This window comes from Rattus norvegicus, chromosome 1 (assembly GCF_036323735.1).
Source record: "Rattus norvegicus strain BN/NHsdMcwi chromosome 1, GRCr8, whole genome shotgun sequence".
Classification (NCBI taxonomy): domain Eukaryota; kingdom Metazoa; phylum Chordata; class Mammalia; order Rodentia; family Muridae; genus Rattus; species Rattus norvegicus.
Genome location: NC_086019.1, coordinates 166,588,834 through 166,614,343, shown reverse-complemented (window position 1 = coordinate 166,614,343; position 25,510 = coordinate 166,588,834). Strand labels below are relative to the sequence as shown.

Below are 25,510 nucleotides of genomic sequence, written 5' to 3'. Positions count from 1 at the left end.
TATTTCAACAGAGTTTTCCACAACGGGCTCTGCACTTGGTTCTCAAGACTAAATTCGGCATTTTATTCACTGTTGTCTTGTTTTTACACTTCTATTAATAGTGTCTGGCTCCCTGTGTTTTTATATTTTCTTTCTTATTGATGGCTTTGGTTTGGTTTGGTTTTTAAGTAGTTGCACAATATACCCCATGGTAACACTGAACTTACCTCAACCTTAGAAGTAGCTGGAATTACAGGTGTGTGTACCACCATACCTAGTTCTATACTATCTTTCAACCTCAGTTGAACTAATATACAAATAAATTAATAAGACCTTAAAGGATATAAGAATTCAGATGATACACAAGTACATAATAACCCTCTCAGTTTCCAAGACATTTATTCATGAAGTTTCTCATTTTGAAGGATGCTGTACAAGATGCCCTCCTTTGATCATTTGGCTTGGTACCATTTTACCCTAATTTTGTGCAGTCTTGTATCTCTATCTCCTTTCCAACGTAAAACTTCCCTTGTATATTCCTTAATAAACATGAATTAAAAGCAAAAAAAATAGTTATGGAACCATCTGTGTGAATGATTTATATTTTGAAAAAATGCCAGTTCCTGTTTATTTCCTTTCTGTTCTCTGAACCTCACAGATCATGCTCTTCATACAGTAATAACCCATAAGGACTTAAAATTGGAGAAGAGTACACCCTAGCCAATACCAAATGGTCAGCCCTGAAAACATAGATAGCAAGTAACAGAGTACAATTGAGCTGGTTGGATTCATGCATTTAGGAATATACATTATATACACATACACATATACATCATATACCTATATATCATACACATGTACATATGCATCATGTACCTATACCTATACCTAAACATTATACACATATATATCATATACATATACATCATACACTTATAAATGTATATATGCATATGTATATATTTATATACATCCTTTACCTGTACACAATATATATATACATGTAAATATACATATTATAACAATTAATGAAAAATAGGTCATGCATTTGAAAGAGAGCAAGAAGGGATACATATGGGGATTTTGGAAAAAGAAAGAAAAATGAAAAATGATATAATTATAATATCAAAATATTAAAGAACATTTTTATTATTTTATTAATTATGGCCAGGTGGGACTCTGCCTGCCCATTATTTTGTCATTTCATCTGGATCACTCTCATGCATGCATTTTAGGAAGTTTCTACTATATTAGGTGTTCATACTATCCCTCAAGTGTACCTTAATTTTAGCTATGTCTCCTATATTCCCTCCCATAATCCCTTCTCCCCTCCCCCTCCACATTTGATCCTCCCATTCTACCCTCCCCTTCCATCCATATCTTTTTTTTTTCCTTCGGAGCTGGGGACCGAACCCAGGGCCTTGCACTTGCTAGGCAAGCGCTCTACCACTGAGCTAAATCCCCAGCCCCATATCTTTTTATTCTATTTCATCCTAATGAGAATCATTTTAATGGAGATAAGAAAGAATCTCAATCTCAAAGGCCAGACGCTGATTTTCATGACACTTCTAGATATTCCCCATGCTTACATCCACACATTCACTTGTGGTGAACCCTACTGTCAATCCCTAGAAACTTGTGAGCTCCCACAATTATAAATGGGCAACTTGACGCTAAGAATGGGTAACTTGCAAAGCAAATATCATGCTCTGGCCGAGTGGGTTCTCTAGTTTCCTAGAAAGCAGGTAATAACAGTCACATGAGCATTATGTGTAGAAGGAAAATTAGACAAGATGGGTTAAAGAATTAACTACAGAAAATAAGGAAAAAGTAGACCATTTAAGTTTAAATTCATGAGCACATCTAATCTTATCTTCCTGGAATGCATCCTTCCAACAACTTGTAGAAATGTAATTTAATATACACAGTTCTGATGTCCTTGTTCATTCTCCTAAGCCAACTGAATGAAACCTATCTTTAAATCACATCGATCTGCCTTCTCATTTTCTCTTTTCTCTTTGTATTGCTCTAGCACCACCTCTCTACTTAAAGAATTCTGTTTCCTTCTGCTATGACTTATCTCTGCTTAAAAATCCTCTTCTGGGGATGGGGCATGGAGAGATGGCTTAACAAGTAAGAACACTGAATACTCTCCAGAGAACTAGGGTTTAATTCCCAGCACTCACATGACAGCTTACAACCATCTGTAACCCTAGTTCCAGGGGGACCTAATGCCTTCTGCAGACACAAGGCACACAGACATACAAATACCCATACTCATTTATTTGAATTGATTTTAAAGACCTCTTCCTTGAACTCACTCCTGGTTAGATTAACATTTCTGATCAAGTCCTCATTAAAATCACGGATTTTGCTATTATGCCTTATTATGTCAAGAGTTTGTTAGATGTTACATCAGCATCTCAGGGTAGTGACTTGATTATATTCATCTCTGTATTCTCTAAGAACAATAAGATGTCTACATAAAACCAGTATTGAAAGTACATACTTTTAAGCAATAAGTGAATGAATACATTCTTAATTATAGATATATCATAAGTCTTGATACATAATTAACAAGGCAATAATCATGTTTCTGTTTTTAGAATGGCAATAACAAGATAAGATATATTTGAGGCAAACCTAGAAAGAATAGGAGATCAGACAAGATAAACATCAACCAAAGATAAAGACATACATGGCCAGTTCTGAAGGAGGGCACGTGTCACTGAAAAAGAAATTAAGCTTAGAAATACTATTTATTGGAGAATATGGTACTTTAGATAGGTTTTAAAGGTTTGAGGTGTAACACTCCTAAAAATAAACAGAATAGACAATACTGATCAATAAAATCAAGCCCATGTAGTGGTGACTAGTCTGTAGAATTATATCCAGTTCTATAGAAGGATCTTCAGCTCACCCAGTCTGAGGGAAGAATGTAAAGTGATTAATGCTATAAGTTCCTATATGGGCAGTTCACAGAATCTTCCTTTATCCCAACCTCTCGCCCTTCCTCTTCTCTCCACTCAAGTACACTGCCTGCCTTGTTCCTAAGCACCGGACATACTTATACGTGTTCCTTGAGAAACTTATTTGCCATCTCTGTTCCTTCTTCCTGAAACAGTCTTCGCCTGATATTTACATGAATATATCTTCTTCTCTTTTCAAGTATCTCTTCACCAGGCAGCCTCACCTACTTCCTCCTGAGATTAATATGTTCCTTATCCTCTTCATTGTTTTTTATCTTTATGACTGTCTAGCCTTCTATTTAGTTAATATGTTAATTTAATTTTGTTTCTGTCTATCTCATCAAAAGGATTCTTTATAACCCTTGGAATTTCCTCTATTTTACTTATACAAGTACAGGCTCTTGGCAAACACCTGTTGAATGTGAATGAATAAACAGTGCATGAGATTCTCCATCTAATATTATCACTGTATGATATAGACCAAAAGGCTGTCTTTACTTATGTCACAGGCATAATAAAACATGACTTCATTATATAAGGGGCTATGCTTAAACTGAAAGAGAAGTAGGAGAGAGTTATGGAGATGTGAATGGACCTATTTTGAGCTGTGAGGCTACATTTTAAGGTACCTACTTAGATTATAAGCCTGATGTGAACTCCAAGAGTTCAATAATCATGACTATTCATACACCTTGCCTGCTGTGTCTAGCAGATCAAATGAGGAAACACTAACCTTGCGGCTGACTGTAGAAATTAGATCAATTTAGAGGAGTGGGAACACATGTTTGTTATCAAGAGACTCACATGTGTCATTGTGGGAATAGGAGCAGAGACCTTGGTCCTTTGAGATTGCTTTCTTAGACATAAAAGTGGGACGCTGGTGAGAGAAGCACACAAGTAGACATGATTATTTCACTCCTCTGTCTGCCAGATCCCTAGAGCATCAGCTGGTGTTCCAGCAGCTTGTTCCCCGAGCCTCCTGAGTAGCATTATAGAGAGGTCTGTTCCAGAAAGCGAAAGCCAGATCCAGCTGCCCTCCTGGAGCAGAACAACACAATTTCCAGGTGAGTGCTCTCTTACCAAGGGTCTGGCAGCACAAGGATCCTGCCACATTAAGGGTCCATGAAGACCCCACCTGCATGCTTCATTCTAAGGAGAGCCCCAGAGCCTTACCTGATGATTTCTAGAAAGATGGGTTGTATAAACTATAAAGAGTGAAACAATACAATCTACAGGAAAATAGATAGAACTGGAGATCTTTGTTAAGCAAAGTAAACTAGACTCAGAATGGGAAATGCTTTCATATGCAGTCTAGATGTGTGTGTGTGTGTGTGTGTGTGTGTGTGTGTGTGTGTGTGTGTGTGTGTGTGTGCATGTGTGTGGTGTTGAAAGTAGGAAGGGAACTACCAGAGGAGAGGAAAGAGATTTTAAAATAAGATAGAAAAGGGTTATGCAGTTTATATGGCATGAAGCAGAAGGAGAAAATATTTGAGGGTGTTGAGGGGATCAGCAAGAGCATGGTAAGTAAAACAACATACAACAACATTTCTATGAAAATATCATACTTTTACTCCGTTAACTTTAAAAAACTAATGTTTAGATGGCCTAAAAAAGCTTCAATAGCAATTACAATAAATCTGCATATCGTCTTAGGGAAGAGCTGTAATCTTAACACAGTTTTGTGTTGAAATCCGTGGTGAGCACTAGGTATCATTCCATTCGTTAAATATTGTGTTTAATTTCTTTCAGTAATGGTTTGAAGACTACAACGTATACATTTTTGTCTGGTCTTTTGCTAAATGCATTATCTTTGGTGCTATTGTGAATAAAAATGGTTTTGGAAGACCAAATTCTGATACTTCATTATTATCATTAGGGAAATATATTAGACTGCTATCATATGCTACAGTCTTGCTATTTTATTGCTTATATTAATGTTTGTACACTAAATTTTTATGTAGCCTTTTTAAAGAGTTGTTTTACCTGCTTTAAAATAACACAAAACAGAACAGAATCTAGTTCTGTGCTTTAAGTACCAGAAAGGCTGCACAGGTACTCTGCAGAGCAGTGGAGTAGGGAAGTGTCTGACTCTGTAGATGAGACAGACCCTTAAATGTATCAGTGACACCAAAGTTCTTAAGAATATGAAATGTGATTTTTGCCTCTTGTTACTCCTCCAGTTTGCCTTCTTCTCATATTTTCCCCATTTCTCTAGGGTCCAGTGGCCATGTAACATGGTCTTTGTCCAGGGAAAGTTGCTTAGCTTTGCCCCATACCACATACACCCTTTTGTTAAGATGTTTGCATTCTTTCCCATGAGCTGTTTATGACAGACACAAAGATGAATGAACGGATTCAAGGTAAAAGCCATCTTGCATCTCATTGAAGAACGCAGCTTTCTCTGATAGGAGAATGTAGCGAGGTTGGAATTCACTATCACTAAGAAGCTATTCCTTTACCTTAATACAAGCCATAAGGGTGGCGAAAATCAAGATCAGCGATATGGATTTTGTAATTTCTGTATCCTTAATCTGTATGTCATTGCTCATCCAAAATAGGGACAACCTAGTTTTAAAAATCTCTCATTTTATTGTTCTCTAAACTCTCTCCATTAAGGCAAAGAGCATGGACAAGCTTTATTAAAGACCTTGGTTAGAAGGGGAGTGCAATCCTGGGAAAGATAAACAAATTAATCTGGATACCCTGGATACTGTCAACAAAGACACCTGCATCTTTCACTTCTTAGCAGCAAAGCTCCAAATGCTCAGAGCCAGGCCGGTCACTCCTCATGTTAAGCGGCTCTGAAAATAGGACATGAGGGAGCTTCTCAGGGGAAGTGTTTGATGAAAGAGCTCAGGTGTGTGGGTGGGATATGGGGTTAAAACAAAACAACTTATGCTACACAAAAGAAGAAGAAATAACTCCTCCACATGAATGATTTATTGGCACAAGTTCCTAGGAAAACTCTCAGAATCATAGTAAAAAATCAGTAATACCTCTTCCCGAATCAGGGCTTACACACCACACACACACACACACACACGCGCGCACACACACACACACACACACACACACACACACACTGCAAACTAGGGGCCAAAGAAATAGCCTTGGAGGTGACTTGGAGGTGACTTCCAGGCATAAAGATGACTGTGACCAGGAACAAAAAGCTGTCATAGGAACCGTGTGGTAACTAGGACCCGTTGGAGGTGGTGAATCTCGTCAGCTCCTCCATCTGCAAAACCATGATTAGAGGGAGCTGCTTCATTTTGCTTTCTGAGTTGCTATTGTGTTTCTCCCTCCCCTTTACAAACCTTAGAACCAAGGACCTAGAATCCTGAATGTTTGAAAATTATTTTCTCTACCTTGGAAGATCCTTTATGCCCTCTTCTGTCTGCCTAGTTCTGCTCCTGCTTCGAGATTGAGATGTAAAGGCCTTCTTTTCTAGGACGGCTGCTCTGTCTTTGTCATTCCCTGCAGTCAGTGAATTCCTTTGCAAGCCTTTATCACGGTGCTCTGATGTATCTGTTACTTACCTATCTCATACCTTAAGCAAGCCATGTAAAGTCAAACAGAGTGGTTCTCATAACTGCATCTCACAGATTGCACTGTGGTGAAAGTGAATATTTCTGAAATTCCAATTAATATAAAAAGAGAGGGGGAAAGAGAAAATGTGAAGGAGGAAAAATAGAAATAAAAGTGGTGTCAGTGAAAGATGGGGACATCAGAGGAGAAGAAACTGGGAGAGAGGGGAAAGGAGGACGTCTTTATCTGAAAAGAGAGTTAAGATCTTGATTTTATGAGAAGGGGAGTACCTAATATCCAGACAATGAAGGTAGGGATGAGAAGAGATTTCTGAGGAAATATGGAGGAAGCCACATTTTGGAGATAAGTATTTTTCTCCCAAAGCTTTATTTTGAAATTTTTAAAATGTACCTTAGTAGTTGAAGAATTTGGAGCACTCACATTTCTTCCAGTGGGAACAGAGAGCCTTGTATCTTATGCAGGAGCTGGAGTGTGGGTGGAGAAAGAGTGAGAAGGGAGGGAGTGCTAACACCACTAAGTTCCAGGGACTCTCTGATTCTGCTCCATGTCCTTGCAGGCTGTTCCTGTGGCCTCTCCCTCTTCCAGTCTGCCCCACTTGGTGTCAGCGATGAGCTCCTGCAACTTCACTCACGCCACCTTCATGCTTATCGGTATTCCAGGACTGGAGGAAGCTCACTTTTGGTTTGGCTTCCCCCTACTTTCCATGTACGCTGTAGCATTGTTTGGAAATTGCATTGTGGTCTTCATCGTGAGGACAGAGCGGAGCCTGCATGCGCCCATGTATCTTTTTCTCTGCATGCTGGCAGCTATTGATCTGGCTTTGTCCACCTCTACAATGCCCAAGATTCTCGCCCTCTTTTGGTTTGACTCCCGGGAGATTACTTTTGATGCCTGTCTCACCCAGATGTTCTTCATTCACGCTCTCTCAGCAATTGAATCTACCATCTTGCTGGCCATGGCCTTTGACCGGTATGTGGCTATCTGCCACCCACTGCGTCACGCTGCTGTGCTCAACAATACAGTAACAGTCCAAATCGGCATGGTGGCTCTGGTCCGGGGATCCCTATTCTTTTTCCCACTCCCACTGCTGATCAAGCGACTGGCCTTCTGCCACTCCAATGTGCTCTCCCACTCCTATTGTGTTCACCAGGATGTGATGAAGTTGGCCTATACAGACACATTGCCCAATGTAGTCTATGGTCTAACTGCCATTCTGCTAGTCATGGGTGTAGATGTCATGTTCATCTCCTTGTCCTATTTCCTGATTATACGAGCAGTTCTGCAATTGCCTTCCAAGTCTGAGCGAGCTAAGGCATTTGGAACCTGTGTGTCACACATTGGTGTAGTCCTGGCTTTCTATGTCCCACTCATTGGCCTGTCAGTAGTGCACCGTTTTGGAAACAGCCTGGATCCCATTGTGCATGTTCTCATGGGCGATGTCTACCTGCTGCTGCCTCCTGTGATCAATCCCATCATCTACGGTGCTAAGACCAAACAGATCAGAACACGGGTGCTGGCTATGTTCAAGATCAGTTGTGACAAGGACATTGAAGCTGGAGGAAACACGTGACCCTTACCGTTCTATCACCCTTGTCCTACATGGCTTAATATAATGATTAATAATTCATCACACCGGCCTAACTCCAGTCACCCAAAAGCACATTAGTGCTTTAACCTGAATGGGACAGTGAACTAAAGTATGGTTTATCTTCATCATGGATACAATGTGAAATATCTATCATGTGTTTTAAAGCTTGTGCTATAAAATGAGACCCATTGATAATACTAAATGAAACAACTAGGATTTGTGATTTAAACTAATTGTTTGTGATTTGAATGAGATATGTTGAAATTACTAGCAACTTTTTTTATTCCTACTTCCTTTGTTGTAAAGCTATCTGTAATGTTTAACTTCTGAATTGTGGAACATGGAGCTGACAGTATGGTAGCCAAGGGTTTCCTCACTCATTTCAATGCTATTATTGACTACCCAGGAACATATATGAGCTCTAAATAATATGGCTCATGAATGTATCATGTAATGTGTTCCAGTCCCTGCGTTAAGTGCTTTTCAGACTTTCTGTGATCTTGCTCTTTTCCCAAGGAAGATACCACTGTTGCCTGCCACAACATGTGACAAAGACTTTAATGAGTAAAGAAACTTTCTTGAATGTTCTGTGCCAAGATTTTAAATTAAATTGGATAATTGAATACATTTGCTTTACCACCATGTTATATTGCTTCCTGTTTAACATCTGCCATCTATTTCCTCTGCCTATTACAAATCCTGCTTTCTCTCTGCCGTGTGCTAGCATGGACGTCTTTGTGTTTGTGGTAAGTGATTAACCCTGTCCTGGTGGAGGGCAACAAACTGTTCAGCATGACAGAGTAGCTGCTTCTTCTCATATGAACAGAGGAGATTTAAATTTTTTAGTCTCTTACATATCCTTGATTGTGTCCTCTTTGTATTGTGTCCTGTAGCTGTCAAATCTCTTAAATGTATAACATAAGATATTGTCTGATTCTTGACTTAGGTATCAAACAACATAATAATTTATCTTAAAATGTTCAGTATTATTTTTACTGTTTTAATGTTCATAAGTAATGTTGGGAGACATGAGTGATTTCCCCCAGTCCTCTTTACCAACAGTGCAAAGGGCCTGCCAGGTATGGGTTGCACAACTATAAAGATGTTGAATGAACTTATGTAGAATATTCCCTTTGTATTGAGTGGATGATGAAAATATTCTTAGATTAGGTTATTAATGACACCTACAAAATAATGTTAATATATTCGATGTATGCATAATGCTTAAAATGCTGAGATTTATGTAGTATGTATCTGCCACAATAAAAAATTATTTAAAATAATGTAAAATATCGATTATATATCATTAATGTGGAAAGAAGCTTGAATATGGCAGGTTAAAGAAAAATATATTTTTAAGGCTTATAAAAGTAAGTCCCAAAGTCTGAAATACCAAAGTTCCAGTAGTCTTCTGCAGTCACACCAGGCCCACGTTACAGCCTTTTAGAGCTCTCATGAAGGGTGGTAGCTGCATAATCTCAGGAAGGATTGTAAGGGTCAGGTAGCAGTCAGGATGAGCTGACAGCAGGACAGCAAGGTGCTTCAGTCATTTCACAACCTTAGGTAAGTTATGCACTTTCTTGGCAATTTTCTACCTATAGCTTTAAAACAGGCTTCATTTCCAAGACCAAAATCAGAAACAAAAAATTCTAAACAAACTTTATTGTTGTAAATATCTTGTAATGTTTAACAAGATCTTTCTGATTGGAGTAATAAAATAATCATCATGTGGATGTGGGAAAACCATTTGACATTTTTATGTCTAACATTTTAGATAAACTTGGATGGCACATGGCCTCCAGATATCTGAACATACATTTTTCTAGATATATATATTTATGATGATATTTTGTGATATTAATATTTAAATCAGTAGAATTTGGAAAAAAAAAGAACAGACTGTCCTCTGTAATATAGAGATGCCTTCCTCAATCATATGAGGGCTGAGTAGACCAAAGACTGACCTCCTCTGGGCAAAAAAAAAAAAAATCTGTAATACTGTAGAGTTGACTCTTACTTGAGCTTCCAGTCTAAAAACCCATACAGATTCCCTAATATAAATTTCATTTTTTCTTTCCATTATATCTGTCTATCAGTCTCTATTTTTTACCTATTCACCCATTATCATCTCTGAAATTTATTTTTTTATTTATATGTATGTTTTGCCTTCATAAATATCTTTGCACCACATATACTCAATGCTCTCTGACACCAGAAAAGGACATCCAATCCCCTGGGGCAGAAGTTACAGATAGGATACATGTAAGTGTCAGATACATGTAAGGAGGAGTAAGTGAGCATGTTCTGACTAGTGCCCCTCCATCCCCCAACTACCCCCCACACACACAGTGACCCGTGCATGCGCAGCAGCCACTTCCACATTAAATCCCAGAGCCTGCCTGACACCCAGACCTGGAAATGAACAAAAACAGAGCATGTGACCACCAAGGGCAGCCAATCGGCTGGTGCCAGAGTGGGAACATGGGCAGAGGGTATAAAGGCACTCTCTACTATAGCAATAAACAAATCTGCTTATGCTTTTCACCTGGCTTCCAGATTCTGAGTCATTGATTGCGTGCCTTCTTAACCCCAAGGTCCATCTGGGGAAGTGGGGTCACCAAGTGCTAGGGCAACACATCACAATGTTGTCAATCATGGGCTTTGTTGGGGGCAGGGGTGTTGAAGAACTGTACAAGTGGACATGGTAACACAGAGACACTATATAATCCCAGCACTTTGGAGATAGAGGACAGAGTACCAAGAGACCAAGGTCAGCCTCAATTACATAGTGAATGTAAATCCACAGATTATATGAGAAACTGTATCAGAGAGAGAGAGAGAGAGAGAGAGAAAGAGAGAGAGAGAGAGAGAGAGAGGGAGAGGGAGAGAACAGACAAAGTGGACAGAGAAAAAGACTTACTCTTCTATCTAATGTTATGTTCCCTCAGAGGATGGCTGTGGTGATTACTATTAGGAGGTGAGGCCTTTTTGGAGTATGTGTGGCCTTGTTGGAAGAAGTGTATCACTATGGTGGGATTGGACTTTAAGGTCCTATGCTCAAGCTCCACCCAGTGCAGAAAACACCCTTCCACTGGCTGCCTGTGGAAGAGTCTCCTTCTGGCTGCCTTTGGATCAAGATGTAGAACTCTCAGCTTCTCCTCCAACACTATGTCTGCCTGCAGGCTGCTATGCTTCCTGCCACGATGATAGTGGACTAAACCTCTGAAACTGTAAGCTAGTCCCAATTTAATGTTTTCTTTATAAGAGTTTCCTTGGTCATGTTGTCTCTTCACAGCAATGAAACCCTAACTAGGACAATGACAAAGGATGTGGTGAAAAGCACAAGAGCAGCCTTACTGAACCCCACACAAATGTATTACTGAGTTTCGGGTTGAAATTTGGTGGCCGTGAACTACAATTTTCACTCTGACACTAGACGAGTGATCTTGCCGAGTTCATGCAGTCTCTTTGGTGAAGGATTGTGATTGAGTAAGATAATTTCTAAATTCCTGCCACATTTCAAATATGCTGTTCTATTAATATCCATAGCAAGCCTTACAGAACTCCTGAGGACCCACAATATCAACTCAGGACACTCTAGGGAAGTTGTACTCTGGCCTACATGAGAGGCAGGCCCCTTCCTTATGTCTGTACCTGTTCTTTACCCAAACATGGCATTTCTCAATCTAACCTCTTACACTCTGTTCCTACCAATTATGGCTCTTCTAAAAAAAAATGAAAAATGCTCCCAGAGATAGAATTTTCCACCACAGGAAATATTCAAAGACTCTCTCATTGGAAATTGGGCCCAGTAGGAAGAACAGTTGCTGTCTGACTCATCGAGTCAATCCACTCTTTGGATTGGCTCCTCCTTTCCAGAGTAAATGATCATTCGCACCTGGGAGTGCTTTTGTGAGAATTAGGTATGACAATTCTTGGTCAACACCTAACACAGTATTCAGTATTCAGTGTGTTCTCAATAAACACTTGTCACATTACAATGGGAGCAGGTAAAAATGTTGGTTCATAACAACGAGATAAAGGAATACGAAAGGACAATGAAGCTACATCAAGCAAAGTTCTATGTACATAGCCAACCTCCGGTCTCAGGCCCCTGTGTGTCACTTAGGGCTATTAGCCTGAAAGCTTGGAGTTTGAAAACAGGACTTGTTGAGGGCATGAGAGGTGGCTGAGCAGCTAAGAGCACTGGCTACTCTTCCAGAGGACCTGGGTTCAATTCCTGTCTCCTACACATCAACTTAAAACGGTCTATTACTCCAGTGTTCCAGAGAATCCAATGTTCTTTTCTGGCCTCTGCAGTCAATAAGCACACAAGTAGTACACAGATAAAGCACTTGTACACACAAAGTATAAAGTAAAAATGTTTTTTTTTCAAATGGACTTGCAAGTTCTCCATCTCTCTTCTAGATCTCACTTCTCCTTTCTTTCCTCCCAACTTTTTTCTTGACTCCCTCCTCCTTACCATACAAACACTGGGTTAAATAAATGGGAAATGGAAGGCAGAACAATGAGTGATGGAGATGGAATTTCAATGAGAGAGAGAGGGAGTGAGAGTGATTGACACGTTCACTGGAGATGGGAGAGCAGACCAACTTCCAAAGCTGTCCCAGGAAAATACAGTTGCATTCAAATGATGGCAAATTAAAGGGAGAAGCAGTGACCTCTGCTAAAGCTTAGCTACACAAATCAGGATCCTGGGAGAGTGTTTGTCTTTCTGTTCCCATTACCTGGAAGGGCTCCTGCATTTGGGAAGCCTAGTCAGCTGGCAAGTGGCTCCAGTCTGTTCCTTCTGTGAGAGGCCACTGAAACTGGGACTCTCAAGCAAATGGTCACTGTAGTGAGACTGCCTTTCCCAGCAAACAGGGTCTCTAGGGACAGATAACCATAAAAGCCCTGCCCTGTTCCCAGCCATGTTTATGTTGGCTTGATAGAGCAGGGCACTCATTTAGGTAGCCAGTCCCCTGGAGAGCCATAGCACAAGTTTGCCTTAGGATGGAGAAGCTAACAGCTCTCCATGATATCATGTAACCCTCATCTCCGGGCTGTATTATTTATCCTAGTTGGGTTTGATTAGAAACAAGAGAGCATAATGTGTTTATTACTGGAAATAGAGGATTCCCTGGGTTGTTTTTATTGTTGCTGGAGAAGAAGATTCACACTTAACGTAAGTTTACAACCAGATTTGACCAACTTCCTGTCATAGATTAGGAAATCTTTCTAACAATAATCACCACCAGTGCTTGCAGCCTGTGCATACATAGTTCATACTAATTACACATAGGAATGTGTTTCACTGCATTTTAAAACATATGTAGTATACTTTGTCTACATCTTTAATATCCAGATATTATTATAAATAATAATTCAGAAATAAATACTCAAAAATCCTTTATACATAATCCCATGGCCTGAAACATAAAATGTGGAAATTTTATCAGCCTCCTATCACATACTGAGAATTCTTTCTGACAACAATCACCAATTCTTGTAGCTCATACGTAGTTCATATGCAGTATTCACTTCTCATCCTTTTTAAAAAATAGGGTACACTAATTATATGCAAGAATGTGTTTATTATGGCAACCAGCATATTGGGAAAAGATCTTTACCAATCCTACAACAAATAGAGGCCTTATATCCAAAATATACAAAGAACTCAAGAAGTCAGACCACAGGGAGATGAAAAACCCTATTAAAAAATGGGGTTCAGAGCTAAACAAAGAATTCACAGCTGAGGAATGCTGAATGGCTGAGAAACACCTAAAGAAATGTTCAACATCTTTAGTCATAAGGGAAATGCAAATCAAAACAACCCTGAGATTTCACCTCACACCAGTGAGAATGGCTAAGATCAAAAACTCAGGTGACAGGAAATGCTGGCAAGGATGTGGAGAAAGAGGAACACTCCTCCATTGTTAGTGGGATTGCAGACTGGTACAAGCATTCTGGAAATCAGTCTGGAGGTTCCTCAGAAAATTGGACATTGAACTACCTGAGGACCCAGCTATACCTCTCTTGGGCATATACCCAAAAGATGGCCCAACATGTAACAAAGACACATGCTCCACTATGTTCATAGCAGCCTTATTTATAATAGCCAGAAGCTGGAAAGAACCCAGATGCCCTTTAACAGAGGAATGGATACAGAAAATGTGATACATCTACACAATGGAATATTACTCAGCTATCAAAAACAATGCCTTTATGAAATTCATAGGCAAATGGAGGAAACTGGAAAATATCATCCTGTGTGAGGTAACCCAATCACAGAAAAACATACATGGTATGCACTCATTGATAAGTGGCTATTAGCCCAAATGCTTGAATTACCCTAGATGCACAGAACACATGAAACTCAAGACAGATGATCAAAATGCGAATGCTTCACTCCTTTAAAAGGTGAACAAGAATACCCTTGGCAGGAAATAGGGAGGCAAAGATTAAAACAGAGGCAAAAGGAACACCCATTCAGAGCCTGCCCCACATGTGGCCCATACATATACAGCCACCCAATTAGACAAGATGGATGAAGCAAAGAAGTGCAGGCCGACAGGAACCGGATGTAGATCTTTCCTGAGAGACACAACCAGAATACAGCAAATACAGAGGCGAATGCCAGCAGCAAACCACTGAACTGAGAACGGGACCCCCATTGAAGGAATCAGAGAAAGGACTGGAAGAGATTGAAGGGGCTCGAGACACCATATGAACAACAATGCCAAGCAACCAGAGCTTCCAGGGACTAAGCCACTACCTAAAGACTATACATGGACTGACCCTGGGCTCCAACCTCACAGGTAGCAATGAATAGCCTAGTAAGAGCACCAGTGGAAGAGGAAGCCCTGGGTCCTGCTAAGACTGAACCCCCAGTGAACGTGATTATTGGGGGGAAGGCAGTAATGGGGGGAGGATGGGGAGGGGAACACCCATATAGAAGGGGAGGGGGAGGGGCTAGGGGGATGTTGGCCCAGAAACTGGGAAGGGACTAACAATCAAAATGTAAATGAGAAATACTCAAGTTAATAAAGAAAAAAAGGAAAAAAAGAATGTGTTTATTACATTTTAAAGCATGTGTAATATGCATTGTATACATCTTAATGTCATTCAAAGATAAATCCTTTATACAGCATTCTGTAACCTGAAACATGAAATTTCTGAACATTAAGACCACAACATGATAGTCCACAATGAGCTTTTAAAGGTTCAGCAAATACACAAAGGACAGAGAAAGCAGTGTGGAGGGTGGAAAGACTGTTGTGGACAGGTCATGAGGGGATATTTAAGCTGAGACCAGATTAAGTTAGTAAAAGTGAATGGAGAAAAGCAGAGGGGCACTATAGAGGCATGAAACAATAATGTAGTTCTGATACTGAGAGTCATCATTACCAGAGCATAGGCTCTACCCAGAAGCTAAAACTGACAAACTACAAGTATCAACCTGTTCCAGTGACCAGTGAAGAACCGCAGTGAGACTGAGGCAGGGGAAAGAAAGAACTAAATAAAATGCAGTGTGGAATTGCTTACTCATTAGACAAGAACTGCTAGATCATACAGAACTCCCTAAACTTTGTCACAGAATACACTGCCTTGTAAATGGAAGGGGGCAGTTTTCCCTCTTGGATCCTACTAAACATTAGCTTCGTCTACTGGCAAGCAGTCTCTGCCCGAGTATCTGTGAATCTCATGGGCCACTCATACTGTATCATCAAAAAAGAAGCCAGGAGAAAGCAGTGGATACGGGAGATAGGGCCTTAGTAAGAGTGAATTAAGGTGACTAAAGTCTGCTCAGAACTGGTACCCACAGCAGTGGCTGGAATAAGATTTCAAGTGGCTTAAAAATAAACCAGGAACTTGCCCCTAAAGGCTTTGCAGGTATGATGCTGTGCTACAAGTGCACCAGTAGGTGGTAGAGAGGAAAGATGCTATGTCTACCTTCAGTGTTCTGTCCTGTAAACATCTAAATTATTAGTAGTCTAACACTCTGAAAAAGGTGAGCCAAAGACAACCACCTGAAGCCACACAAGTTTCCAGAGAGAGGGAACCATACCCAAGATGCTCTCTACCTGATGCCATAATGCACATGTGGGGGCTTGGCACACTCAGAAGCCACAGGTGCCACTAAGAGGATCAAGGAAGTGTGGGAAAATGAAAGAAAAAGAGAAACAGAAAGATGTGGGCACAGTGAAGAGAGGCAGAACTGGAGACTTGAGGGTAGTGAAGAACAGCCTGATGTGAGGAACCAGTGATGCCATCAGAGATCTTGTCTGGGTCCATTCCTGCACCAGGAAGGTCTGCTACCACCAAATGGCTAGACAAATGTCCCTGATTTAGGGATAGGTTGATGTCTGAGGATTGTGTGAAACTTGTCCCACTCCTTGCCTGGGCATCCTGGGAGAGCTAGCCCAGGGATGTGAGAAAAAGAAAGCTGACCCCACTCCTAGCCAGTTGTAGAACTCTGGAGAGAAGGCCCCTGCACAATGCAGGCGTTGTGGGTAAGCTGCTGCCCAAAGGGCACGAGCACAGACAACCTGACTCTTCTCTTCTGTGCAATGACACAAACAAGGGAGAGATCCCTCCCCTTCCTTTTGCCCTCCTCTCCTACAGCAGGAAGGAGAGTTGGTACCACGGAATCCTGAGAGCAGGACAGCTGTCACTGTCCCTTACCTGCTGCAGCATTCAGGAGAGCAGGCCCTGCACTTCACCTGAGCAGCACAGTAGACCTGGGCCTGAGAGCATGGATGAAGATGAGCCAGCCCCAAGGGCATGAGAGTGGGAGAACTGACTCTGTCCCTTGGTTGCCTATGGACCAGTGGACCAGGGCAGGGCAAGAGAGCTTGCTTTTGGTGGTATGGGTACAGGAGACCTGGTGGGCTGACCAGAATAGTAACCCAAATCCAGGGCTTTGAACTGTCCCATCCCAACATCTATACCATCAATGAACTGCTGAAGTGCATGAGGGGCCAGTCCTACAGATCAAAAACTACAGGATCTTCATGACACAGAGCAACTACAGGATATCCCAGAGGACTCCCAATGAGGTTCCAGTATTGATAGTATAACAGAAGCCAAAGGCCATGTACCAGACCAACAACTCATTTCAATGAACATTTGCAAGCAAGGAAATATGGACTAACAGGTATACTGTGGGACACATTTTAACACACTATAGCTTTCACAATGAGATTTATTTTTCTCCGTTCAGGGGAAGTTACAAGGGAGGACGGGAGGTAAGAAGAGAAGTGGAGATGAGTGGAGTTGGGTGCATAATGTGAAATTCACAAAGAACAGATGAAAAGTTAAAAAAATAATAAAAACAAAATAAATCATGAGATAAAGCTGACAAAACAATATTTTCCAGACTTATCAAGAAATAACTGACAAAAACTGTGTCTATATGGTGCAAATCTATGTTCTCACATATGTATCTATTGTGAAATGGTTGAAAAAAGTCAATCAATATACCCATCATCTTGCTGTTGTCATTTTGTGGTGAGGACATTTAAGGTCTATTCAACAATTTCAAGTCTGCAATACATTATAATTAACTATTGTCACTGTTGGTTTTTCTTTTTCTTTCCCCCCTTTCATTGAAAATGGATTCTTTTCCCATACAATGTATTCTGATTACAGTTTCTCCTCCAGATCTCCCCACCCTATCCTCTCCCATCTAGATCTACTCCCTTTCTATCTTTTTTAGAAAACAAAAGGATCCTAAGAGATAACAAAATTCCAAATGTTCAATTTTACCAAATGAAGACTCAGGAGTCAGATGCTGTGGTGAAAAGCTCTAGCTCAGAGAAGCAGAGAAAGCACCAAGCTGATCTTCCTACTCTACCAATGCTTCAGAAGGAAAAAGTTCCTTCTTCTTCTCTACTCTGTCTTATATACCCTTCAACTCAAAGACTCCTCTTTCTCTTTCCTTGGAATTCTTATGTTCACTCCCTGTCATCTTGTGCTTGCCTTGGCTCTTGACCTATTTTGACTTTATTTAATCCTGTTTACAGAAAGCTCTTGGGTTAAAGGTGTGTGCTAGGGCTGAGCCATACCACAAAGAGATAATGTTTTTCAGTGCACAATTTCAGGGTTCACAATGTATTCGAATAATCTGCAACATGTCCCATACTATAGAGTTTAGTACATAACATAAATCTTTTACCATTTCAACAACTCTTTCCCACCCTCAGTATCTTGAAGGACTTACTATTTTGTTGTCAATTTCATCCACTTATATGAGTTGAACACTTTTATATTACACATATAAGATCATTCAGTTCAGTATCTGTATCTCTATGTCTTATTTCTCTTAGCATTATATTCTGTGTTCACCCATACTATTACCAATGGCCTCATTTTCTCACTTTTGGGTTGAATAATATTCCAGAAAGAGTGAATTACATTTTTGCAATCCACTTACCAATTGCAATTTTGCAATTGATGGACATAAATAATGTCAGGGTTATTATGAATAACCATGTAAAGAATAGCCATATGGTTAACTCTTCATGAATTGAATTAATTTCCCTTGAGTATATGCCCAGTAGTAGGATTGATGGATCATGCAGTATTTCTATTTTTAATTTTTAGAGAAAACACCATACCATTTTCTATAAAGATTGCATCATTTTACACTTGCACCAATATATACAACAATCCATTTGTCTCTGGATTTGTTCCTTATGCCTACTCTATGAAAATTCAAAAAAAAAAAACTCCTGCAGGACTCATTCTGTGCACTGGCCCTGAGGATGCTTCAGGAATTCAATCAGAAAGACTTCAAATACTGATGGGCCATGAATGCTACTAGTCTCTGAAGACAACTTGACTTTGTGGGTTGCTGTGAAGTCTATGATCCTGAACTCCCTTCCTCTGGATTTCAAAGCCAGCTCCAACTTTCCCACTCCTGAAGAACCTGAGTGGAATGATACCTCTGTGACTCTGGTCTTCCCTGGAGACAAATGCTGCTGCTACAGCTCCCTGTGCAGGGAGATAAATCTTGGTCATTTCACTGCAGACAGAACAGCCTGGAACAATAGCCAGGGTGAGTAGCCAGGCCCCAGAATGGCTTTTTCCTCACTTCCCATATTTGTGGCTGCTCTCTCAACCTCATTTGGTGATCTGAGTCTGAATGGGGTACGTAACAAGGAATGAGAAATCTTCTGGAACAAAAAAAAACAGTAGAAACTGGTAGACTGATTTGCCAAAGTCCTGGAGTTTATAGCTCAGATGTGAATTGGAAACTCACACTGTATTTCTAGTATTATCTAAAGAGAAGAATCAGATGAGATGTATGTCTGGTTTACTTCCCCTCTGGGCACCTGCCTATCCTCTCTGCTGTCTTTGTCAGCACTGGCAATTTTCCACAGACATTCCTGCTTATACATTTCCTGCTGGAATGACCCCAGCATGCCTAGCAGTTGGTGCAAAATCAAGCTTATTACTGGAACTCTGATCCAAGTAGGGGGAGAGAGCTAGGCAGTCTTAACTCCTGTCAAGCTGCTCATTTCCAAAGTTGTGCTCTCATTTCTCTGGTCCTCTGGGTCTTCTGAACCTTCTTTGCAGAACTTCTTGCAAGGGAAGATGGCATACCTAAGACAGAGACTGCAATCTTTCCTGTGAAACCACTCTATTGTCAGTCTCCAGTGCTAACTTCTTAGTTCTCTTGAATCTAGCAAACTGCTTCAAAAATGAAGCCGTCTGATGACCTCATAGTTTTGGAGAAAGTGAGATGAATATTGTACATAAGTATCACATTTAAATATTTTTATTTATAATTATAGAACAGTATTTTTCTAATGCATATAATGAAAGTTCATAATTAACTGAAAATTGAGGAGAGACCATGGATATTCTCAAACCTGCACCCAACTGCATAATTACCAACTCATGACCACTCTGCACCCCCAATTATTTTAGAATCAATTATTACAAACTATCTACCTATATTAAAGCATAGCTGCATTATTACAATCATATCAGAATAGAGCATCACCACAAAAATGTAACTAGCATTGATTTACATTTCCCCAAGTCTGCTTTTAAAAATATATACTAGTTTGCTCTCTTGTTGTGTTCAGCTTTTTCAAAATAAAATCTTAATGAAACTCACATATTCTATTTAGCTGATTACATAAAACATCTTTTCTTAATTCTATAGGCTTTATAAAGAAAATTAAAGGGAATAGATGGCACCCATGCTTTTTCTGTTTTCTTATTTATTTATGGGAGAAATTTTGACCTTTTGACCTGTTACTTTACCTGCCCTTAATTGGAATTTTTCAGTATCTGCTGCTGTGACAACCAGGCTGGTTTCCTGCTCTTTTCTTTATTCTCCCTAAACTGGTAATTAGCTATAAATCAGAAGTAATATTTTTGCAAACTATCATTTCCTTTCAACTTGGCTTCCCATCATTTCACTGTCTGAACAGAAGAAAAGCTCTCTAGTTCAATTGTTATGAAACATCTACAAATAGGAATCACCGTTTTTGTTCTGTGACACAACAAGAGGCAGAGTAAACAGCAACGTCACTAGAGAACGTAGATATAATGTGATTCAATGCACCATAGGTCTCAGTAGCACTGATGCCCATTTGCCCTCCATGGTAAATGACTGACTTGCTTTATGATTAAATGACCCCAGTTGTTTTTTTTTCCCCACTAGTTTCATGTTGTCTAGTAGTGAAAAATTTCCAGATTCATTTGTTATATTTTCAGTGTGAGTTCTCAAACCGGGCAGTTTTCAGTGAGCGAGAGCCTCTTCCAGGGGAGGGTTTGGAGACCACATCTAGCCACTCGGACTCACTGCTCTATCAGTCTGGTTTGTCTTTGCTTTCTCTCCATGAATGTATTCTGTCATTCCTGGCTCAGCTTTACAAAGGCATTAAGAAGGTACCTCTAGAATTTCTTCTTATTTTGCCAGTATAGTATATACCTAAAATAATAAACATAGGCCTTTTCATTGGTATTTATTTCCTGGTACATGATAGGTATATTCATGTAGTCTTTAATTTTCGATAAAGCATTTAATGTACATTAAAGTATTTGTCTGTATTCTATTTTTACTTGATTCTGTTCAAAAAACCATGTTTATGATTCTACTATTTAATTCATCATATAGTCTCTAGTTCATCTCAATTTAACTTTGGTTTTTCTTCTAAATTAATTCTTTTAACAGCTGGCCTTTGGTAACGGCTCGAGTTTCCCAGTCCCCCTGCCCTGCCACTGCTTTGCTCTTCATATCTTCCTCTTCATTGGTCTGCCATTTTGATTTTTATTTCACCATCCAATTATTTTTACTCTCTACTAATATGGTTTGATTCTTTCTTTCACTTTCAAACTATTCAGAAAACTTTGAGACAGATTTTTCTTCCATTTTTATGCATTTCATGAATAATGTTTTTATAGATTTTAATTGAAATGTAAATTCACTACTTATCACTTCTACTTTTCTCTCTGCAGCACCTCCCAGGTCCTTGCTTTGAATCCCTCCCATGCTCCTTTGATTATTGTCACATAATATGCATGCATATATGTGTGGAAAAGGACGTGGATACAGTTGCTGAGTCACTTTTTGTTATCTGTGTGCATATGGTTCTTGTTGACCACTTCAAATCAAACAACCAGTAGGGAGTCTATCCCTGGGAGGTGATACTTATCCTGTCTTCGTTGTCACCAGTTGCCTAGAGTTCTTGCACTAGAGTTGAGACCTCACAAAATGGTCTCCTTCCACATGAACATGTCTATTGATTGACATTGCCATTGTTTCTATAAAATTTATGCAGTCATTTCTAAGGGAGATTTAACAGCAAATGTCTTGGTATTCTGGGTCTTAGTTTTCACTGCCAGGTTTAATTGCAAACAGATTATTGTTCTTCATATTGAACAGTAACCTTTTATTTGAAATTTATTGATTAACTTAGTATGAGGGATGCAGATGTGGAAATCAGAGGCCATATTGGTAAACAAATTAGATCTGGAGACAACCTAAAATCTTCAAGCTTGGCAACAAGCTTCTTTACTCACTGAACAATCTTGCTATCCTATGTTCTTCTTTAAAAGTATTTTTTTTCTTTAGACACATTACATTTCTAACTCTGCTTCATGTCTGTCACGATCAGGCTTGGACCCATATCAGCGGATATTAAAGCCCATGTCTTTGCATAACGTAATTCTTTTGCTTAGGTTTCTTCAGAGATTAAGAAGAGATCATAACTTCCTAGAGTCCTCAGACATCTCCAAGGATGATCTCCTCACAGGCTTTCATCAACATTTCCTTCTTCCAGCCACAGTCTTTCCTCATGATTGGCATCCCAGGACTAGAGGCTGTCCACGGCTGGATCTCCATCCCCTTCTCCTTCATGTACACTGTGGCACTCACCGGAAACTGTCTCATCCTCCTGGCTGTGAGGAGGACCCATAGCCTACACCAGCCCATGTACTACTTCCTATCCATGCTGGCCCTTAGTGATGTGGGCCTCAGCTTGTCCACACTGCCCTCCACCCTGGCTGTGCTCTGGTTTGACTATCGCTTCATCGGCTTCAATGCCTGTCTGATCCAGATGTTCTTCCTACACTCCTTCTCCGTGTTGGAGTCCTCAGTGCTCTTGGCCATGTCCTTTGACCGATTTGTGGCTATCTCCAATCCACTGCGCTATGCATCTGTCCTCACTAACACTGTCATCATCAGGATCGGGGTGGCCATTGTAGCTAGGGCCACTCTGTCACTATTCCCAGTGCCCTTCTTGCTGAAACGACTGAACTACTGCCCTGGCAAGATCCTCCTGTCTCACTCATTCTGTTTCCATGCTGATGTCATGAAGCTGGCCTGTGCTGACATTACTGTCAACATCCTCTATGGACTCTATGTGGTTCTGTCCACAGTGGGTGTAGACTCCTCGCTTATTGTCATGTCCTACTCCTTGATTCTTTACACAGTGATGGGGCTAGCCTCTCCAAGGGAGCGCGTCCGCACCCTCAACACATGTGTTTCCCATATCTTGGCTGTCCTGGTCTTTTACATTCCAGTCATAGGTGTGTCCATGATCCACCGTTTTGGAAAGCACCTACCTCACATTGTTCATGCCCTTGTTGCGTACGTGTACCTTGTGGTACCTCCTGTGCTCAACCCCATCATCTATAGTGTCAAGTCCAAGCCCATCAGGGGAGCCATGTTCAGAGTTCTAAGAGGAAAAGACCAGACCTGATGACATTGGATGCTTATGAGACTTGGAGACTGTGAAGTGCTTGGGGAAAAAAATAATATACTGAGTGGATCAAGTCAAACACATTGCTTTGTTGTAGGTACCAACAATAAGTGTAAGACTGGTGAAAATTCATTCTACAATTGCTTACCATGATGTTAGGAATCATCTCCAAGGCTTCTAGCATACTATGTAAGCCCTCTATTACTGAGCTACATTCTCTGACCTTAAAATTTGTTATTTGTTACCTCATTTATGTCACACATATTTTCTTAAAGCCAATGTTTTCTGGACCTTAAAGCCAATGTTTTAGATTTCAGAAACAGAATAATGTTTCCTACATTGCTTTTGTTTTGTAGACATTAAATTTCTAAAGAAAAAAACATTTTATATAATTTAATGGGTATGTTGCTAAAAGTATGTGCAGAATCCTGGGTAATCAGAGAGCCAAGTGTTTATCTGTTTATCATTGTGTCCTTTCTATGATTAAACATGAATAATTATCTAATACAGTGTTGCTAGGATCATTATACACTATGTTAGAAATTTCACAATATGTTTTAAAGGCCAATGCAAATTTTCCATTCGAGTAATTGAGCTATTCATTTATTGATTACAACAGCCTTCTTGAAAATATTCTATTCTGATGCTTTTTCATGTGAGAAATTTTTACACAATTCTGGGCTTCCATGTGTACAAAATAAGTATTGAAACCAAATATTTGCTGATATGAAGTCATGAAAATTTTTATGTTAAAACATTCTGTGTTAAATGTAAATTTTTACCACTTACTAAACAAGAATGCAAATTTGGGAGTTAATGAAATATTCTTTCACATGAACAATTAAGTCTCACCTGAGTATTTCACTTTGCAGACTATAAAGTATCTTTGAAGGTTTTCAGATCTAAGTGATGTTTCTATTTTATACTGGCTTTGCTGAGAATATCACTTTATAAATACATAGGGCAAAATGACAGAAGTAAACTTAGAGAAACATAATTTTGTGTGCACAGAAAAACAAACAAACAACAGTAGACTCAGAACTGAAGCACATTATTCCAGGCTGTATTCACTGGGATTTGTGGTATGGTAGCGTATGCAATGACAGGTAAACCGATGGTATGTCCAGATCCAAGCCAGCAACGAAGTCACGTGGTTGCAGCATGGGCTGCTGTTTTGAGAAATCCTGCCAATTTGTTATTTGTTTCATTCTGGATGCCATTCTGTTCACTGAACATTCAGAAATTTAACTACTACTTCCACATCCCCAACATCTGGTCATGTCAACCCATGTAGGGACACGACCCATATGTTTAAAAAAAAATTAGGCTTAAAGCAAACATATTATTTATTTGTATTTTTTTATTTGTATTTTTAAGATTCTAAGATCTCAGAAGTGAAAACAAGAACTCATTTTTGTCATCAACAATCTCACAGTCCATTGGAGTGAGGGGTGGATAAGCAAGCAAGTTTAATGACACACAATGTGTCACTGATAATGGCTATGGTTGGGAAGGAGGGAAATTGTACATTTATGAACTTTTGGGACTTCTTCTGTTCTGACTGAAGTCCTGAAAAAAGGGGGAGTGTAATTTGGTGGATGACAATATTTGAACTGACATGGATAAGTAGAGAAATAAAAGTGGGAGCAGACTGAGGGGAAAGTCTTTTGCCTGCACAGTAGAAAAAGGAGTTAGATAAGATTAGAGAAGAGTCAAGTGGCTGAGGTATACCTAAAGAGGTGGTGCTCATATACATAGAAATTTTTCAATCTGTCTCAATTGTGTATACAAGTTTTTAAGCCTTACCTATGGTCTGCCCTGGGTCAGACTCCATTCTGGAAATAAAATAGGATTCTAAAAATATCTTGGTCCATTCATGCAGAATTTAGTATCATCTGTTTTATAGTATAGTGATGGTCATTTTAATAACTTCCAAGTCGGTGAGGTGGATTTTCCTGATTTGTGTCTTTGTACTTAGTAGGTGACATGTTGGGGCTTGATAGAGACTGCACACACGGCTTTAAAATGGCCACCATAGCTTTACCTGTTACATGACACACATGAAAAAGTACTTATACTGTACATGGACTCAGAGGTAAGTCCCTGCTCTAGGACCCCCTCAGAGCTGACATTCTGCTACATTACATGGTCAAATGAGAACATGTTAAGCATATTAGGTGTAATATCTGTAACAAAGAAGAAGCCAA

At 39.8% G+C, this 25,510-nt stretch overlaps 2 protein-coding genes and 1 non-coding gene across 6 annotated transcripts in view; all 3 read left to right on the top strand.

Moving 5' to 3' along the window:
- Nucleotides 1-9,372, top strand: part of Olr59 (olfactory receptor 59) — a 34,663-nt gene extending 25,291 nt beyond the window's left edge. For 3 of the 4 annotated variants that reach the window (XM_008759671.2, XM_008759669.4, XM_008759670.4), the window contains exons 2-3: nucleotides 3,880-4,012; nucleotides 7,051-9,372. In XM_008759671.2, coding sequence (XP_008757893.1) covers nucleotides 7,102-8,064 — 963 coding nt within the window. In that variant the 5' untranslated portion in view covers nucleotides 3,880-4,012; nucleotides 7,051-7,101 and the 3' untranslated portion in view covers nucleotides 8,065-9,372. Of the gene's footprint in view, nucleotides 1-3,440; nucleotides 4,013-7,050 lie in introns of those variants that run through there. The other variant, NM_173293.2, reaches the window with a different exon arrangement.
- A 6,581-nt stretch (nucleotides 9,373-15,953) lies between these two features.
- LOC120100439 (small nucleolar RNA SNORA17) lies at nucleotides 15,954-16,084 on the top strand. The gene has a single exon (XR_005500192.1). It is a non-coding gene; the product is annotated as a small nucleolar RNA SNORA17 (small nucleolar RNA).
- Nucleotides 16,085-22,340: 6,256 nt separating this feature from the next.
- Or51a25 (olfactory receptor family 51 subfamily A member 25) lies at nucleotides 22,341-23,303 on the top strand. Its single transcript, NM_001000748.1, has one exon. It carries the CDS (start codon nucleotides 22,341-22,343, stop codon nucleotides 23,301-23,303), a length of 963 nt encoding a protein of 320 aa, NP_001000748.1.
- The last annotated feature ends 2,207 nt before the right edge of the window (nucleotides 23,304-25,510 follow it).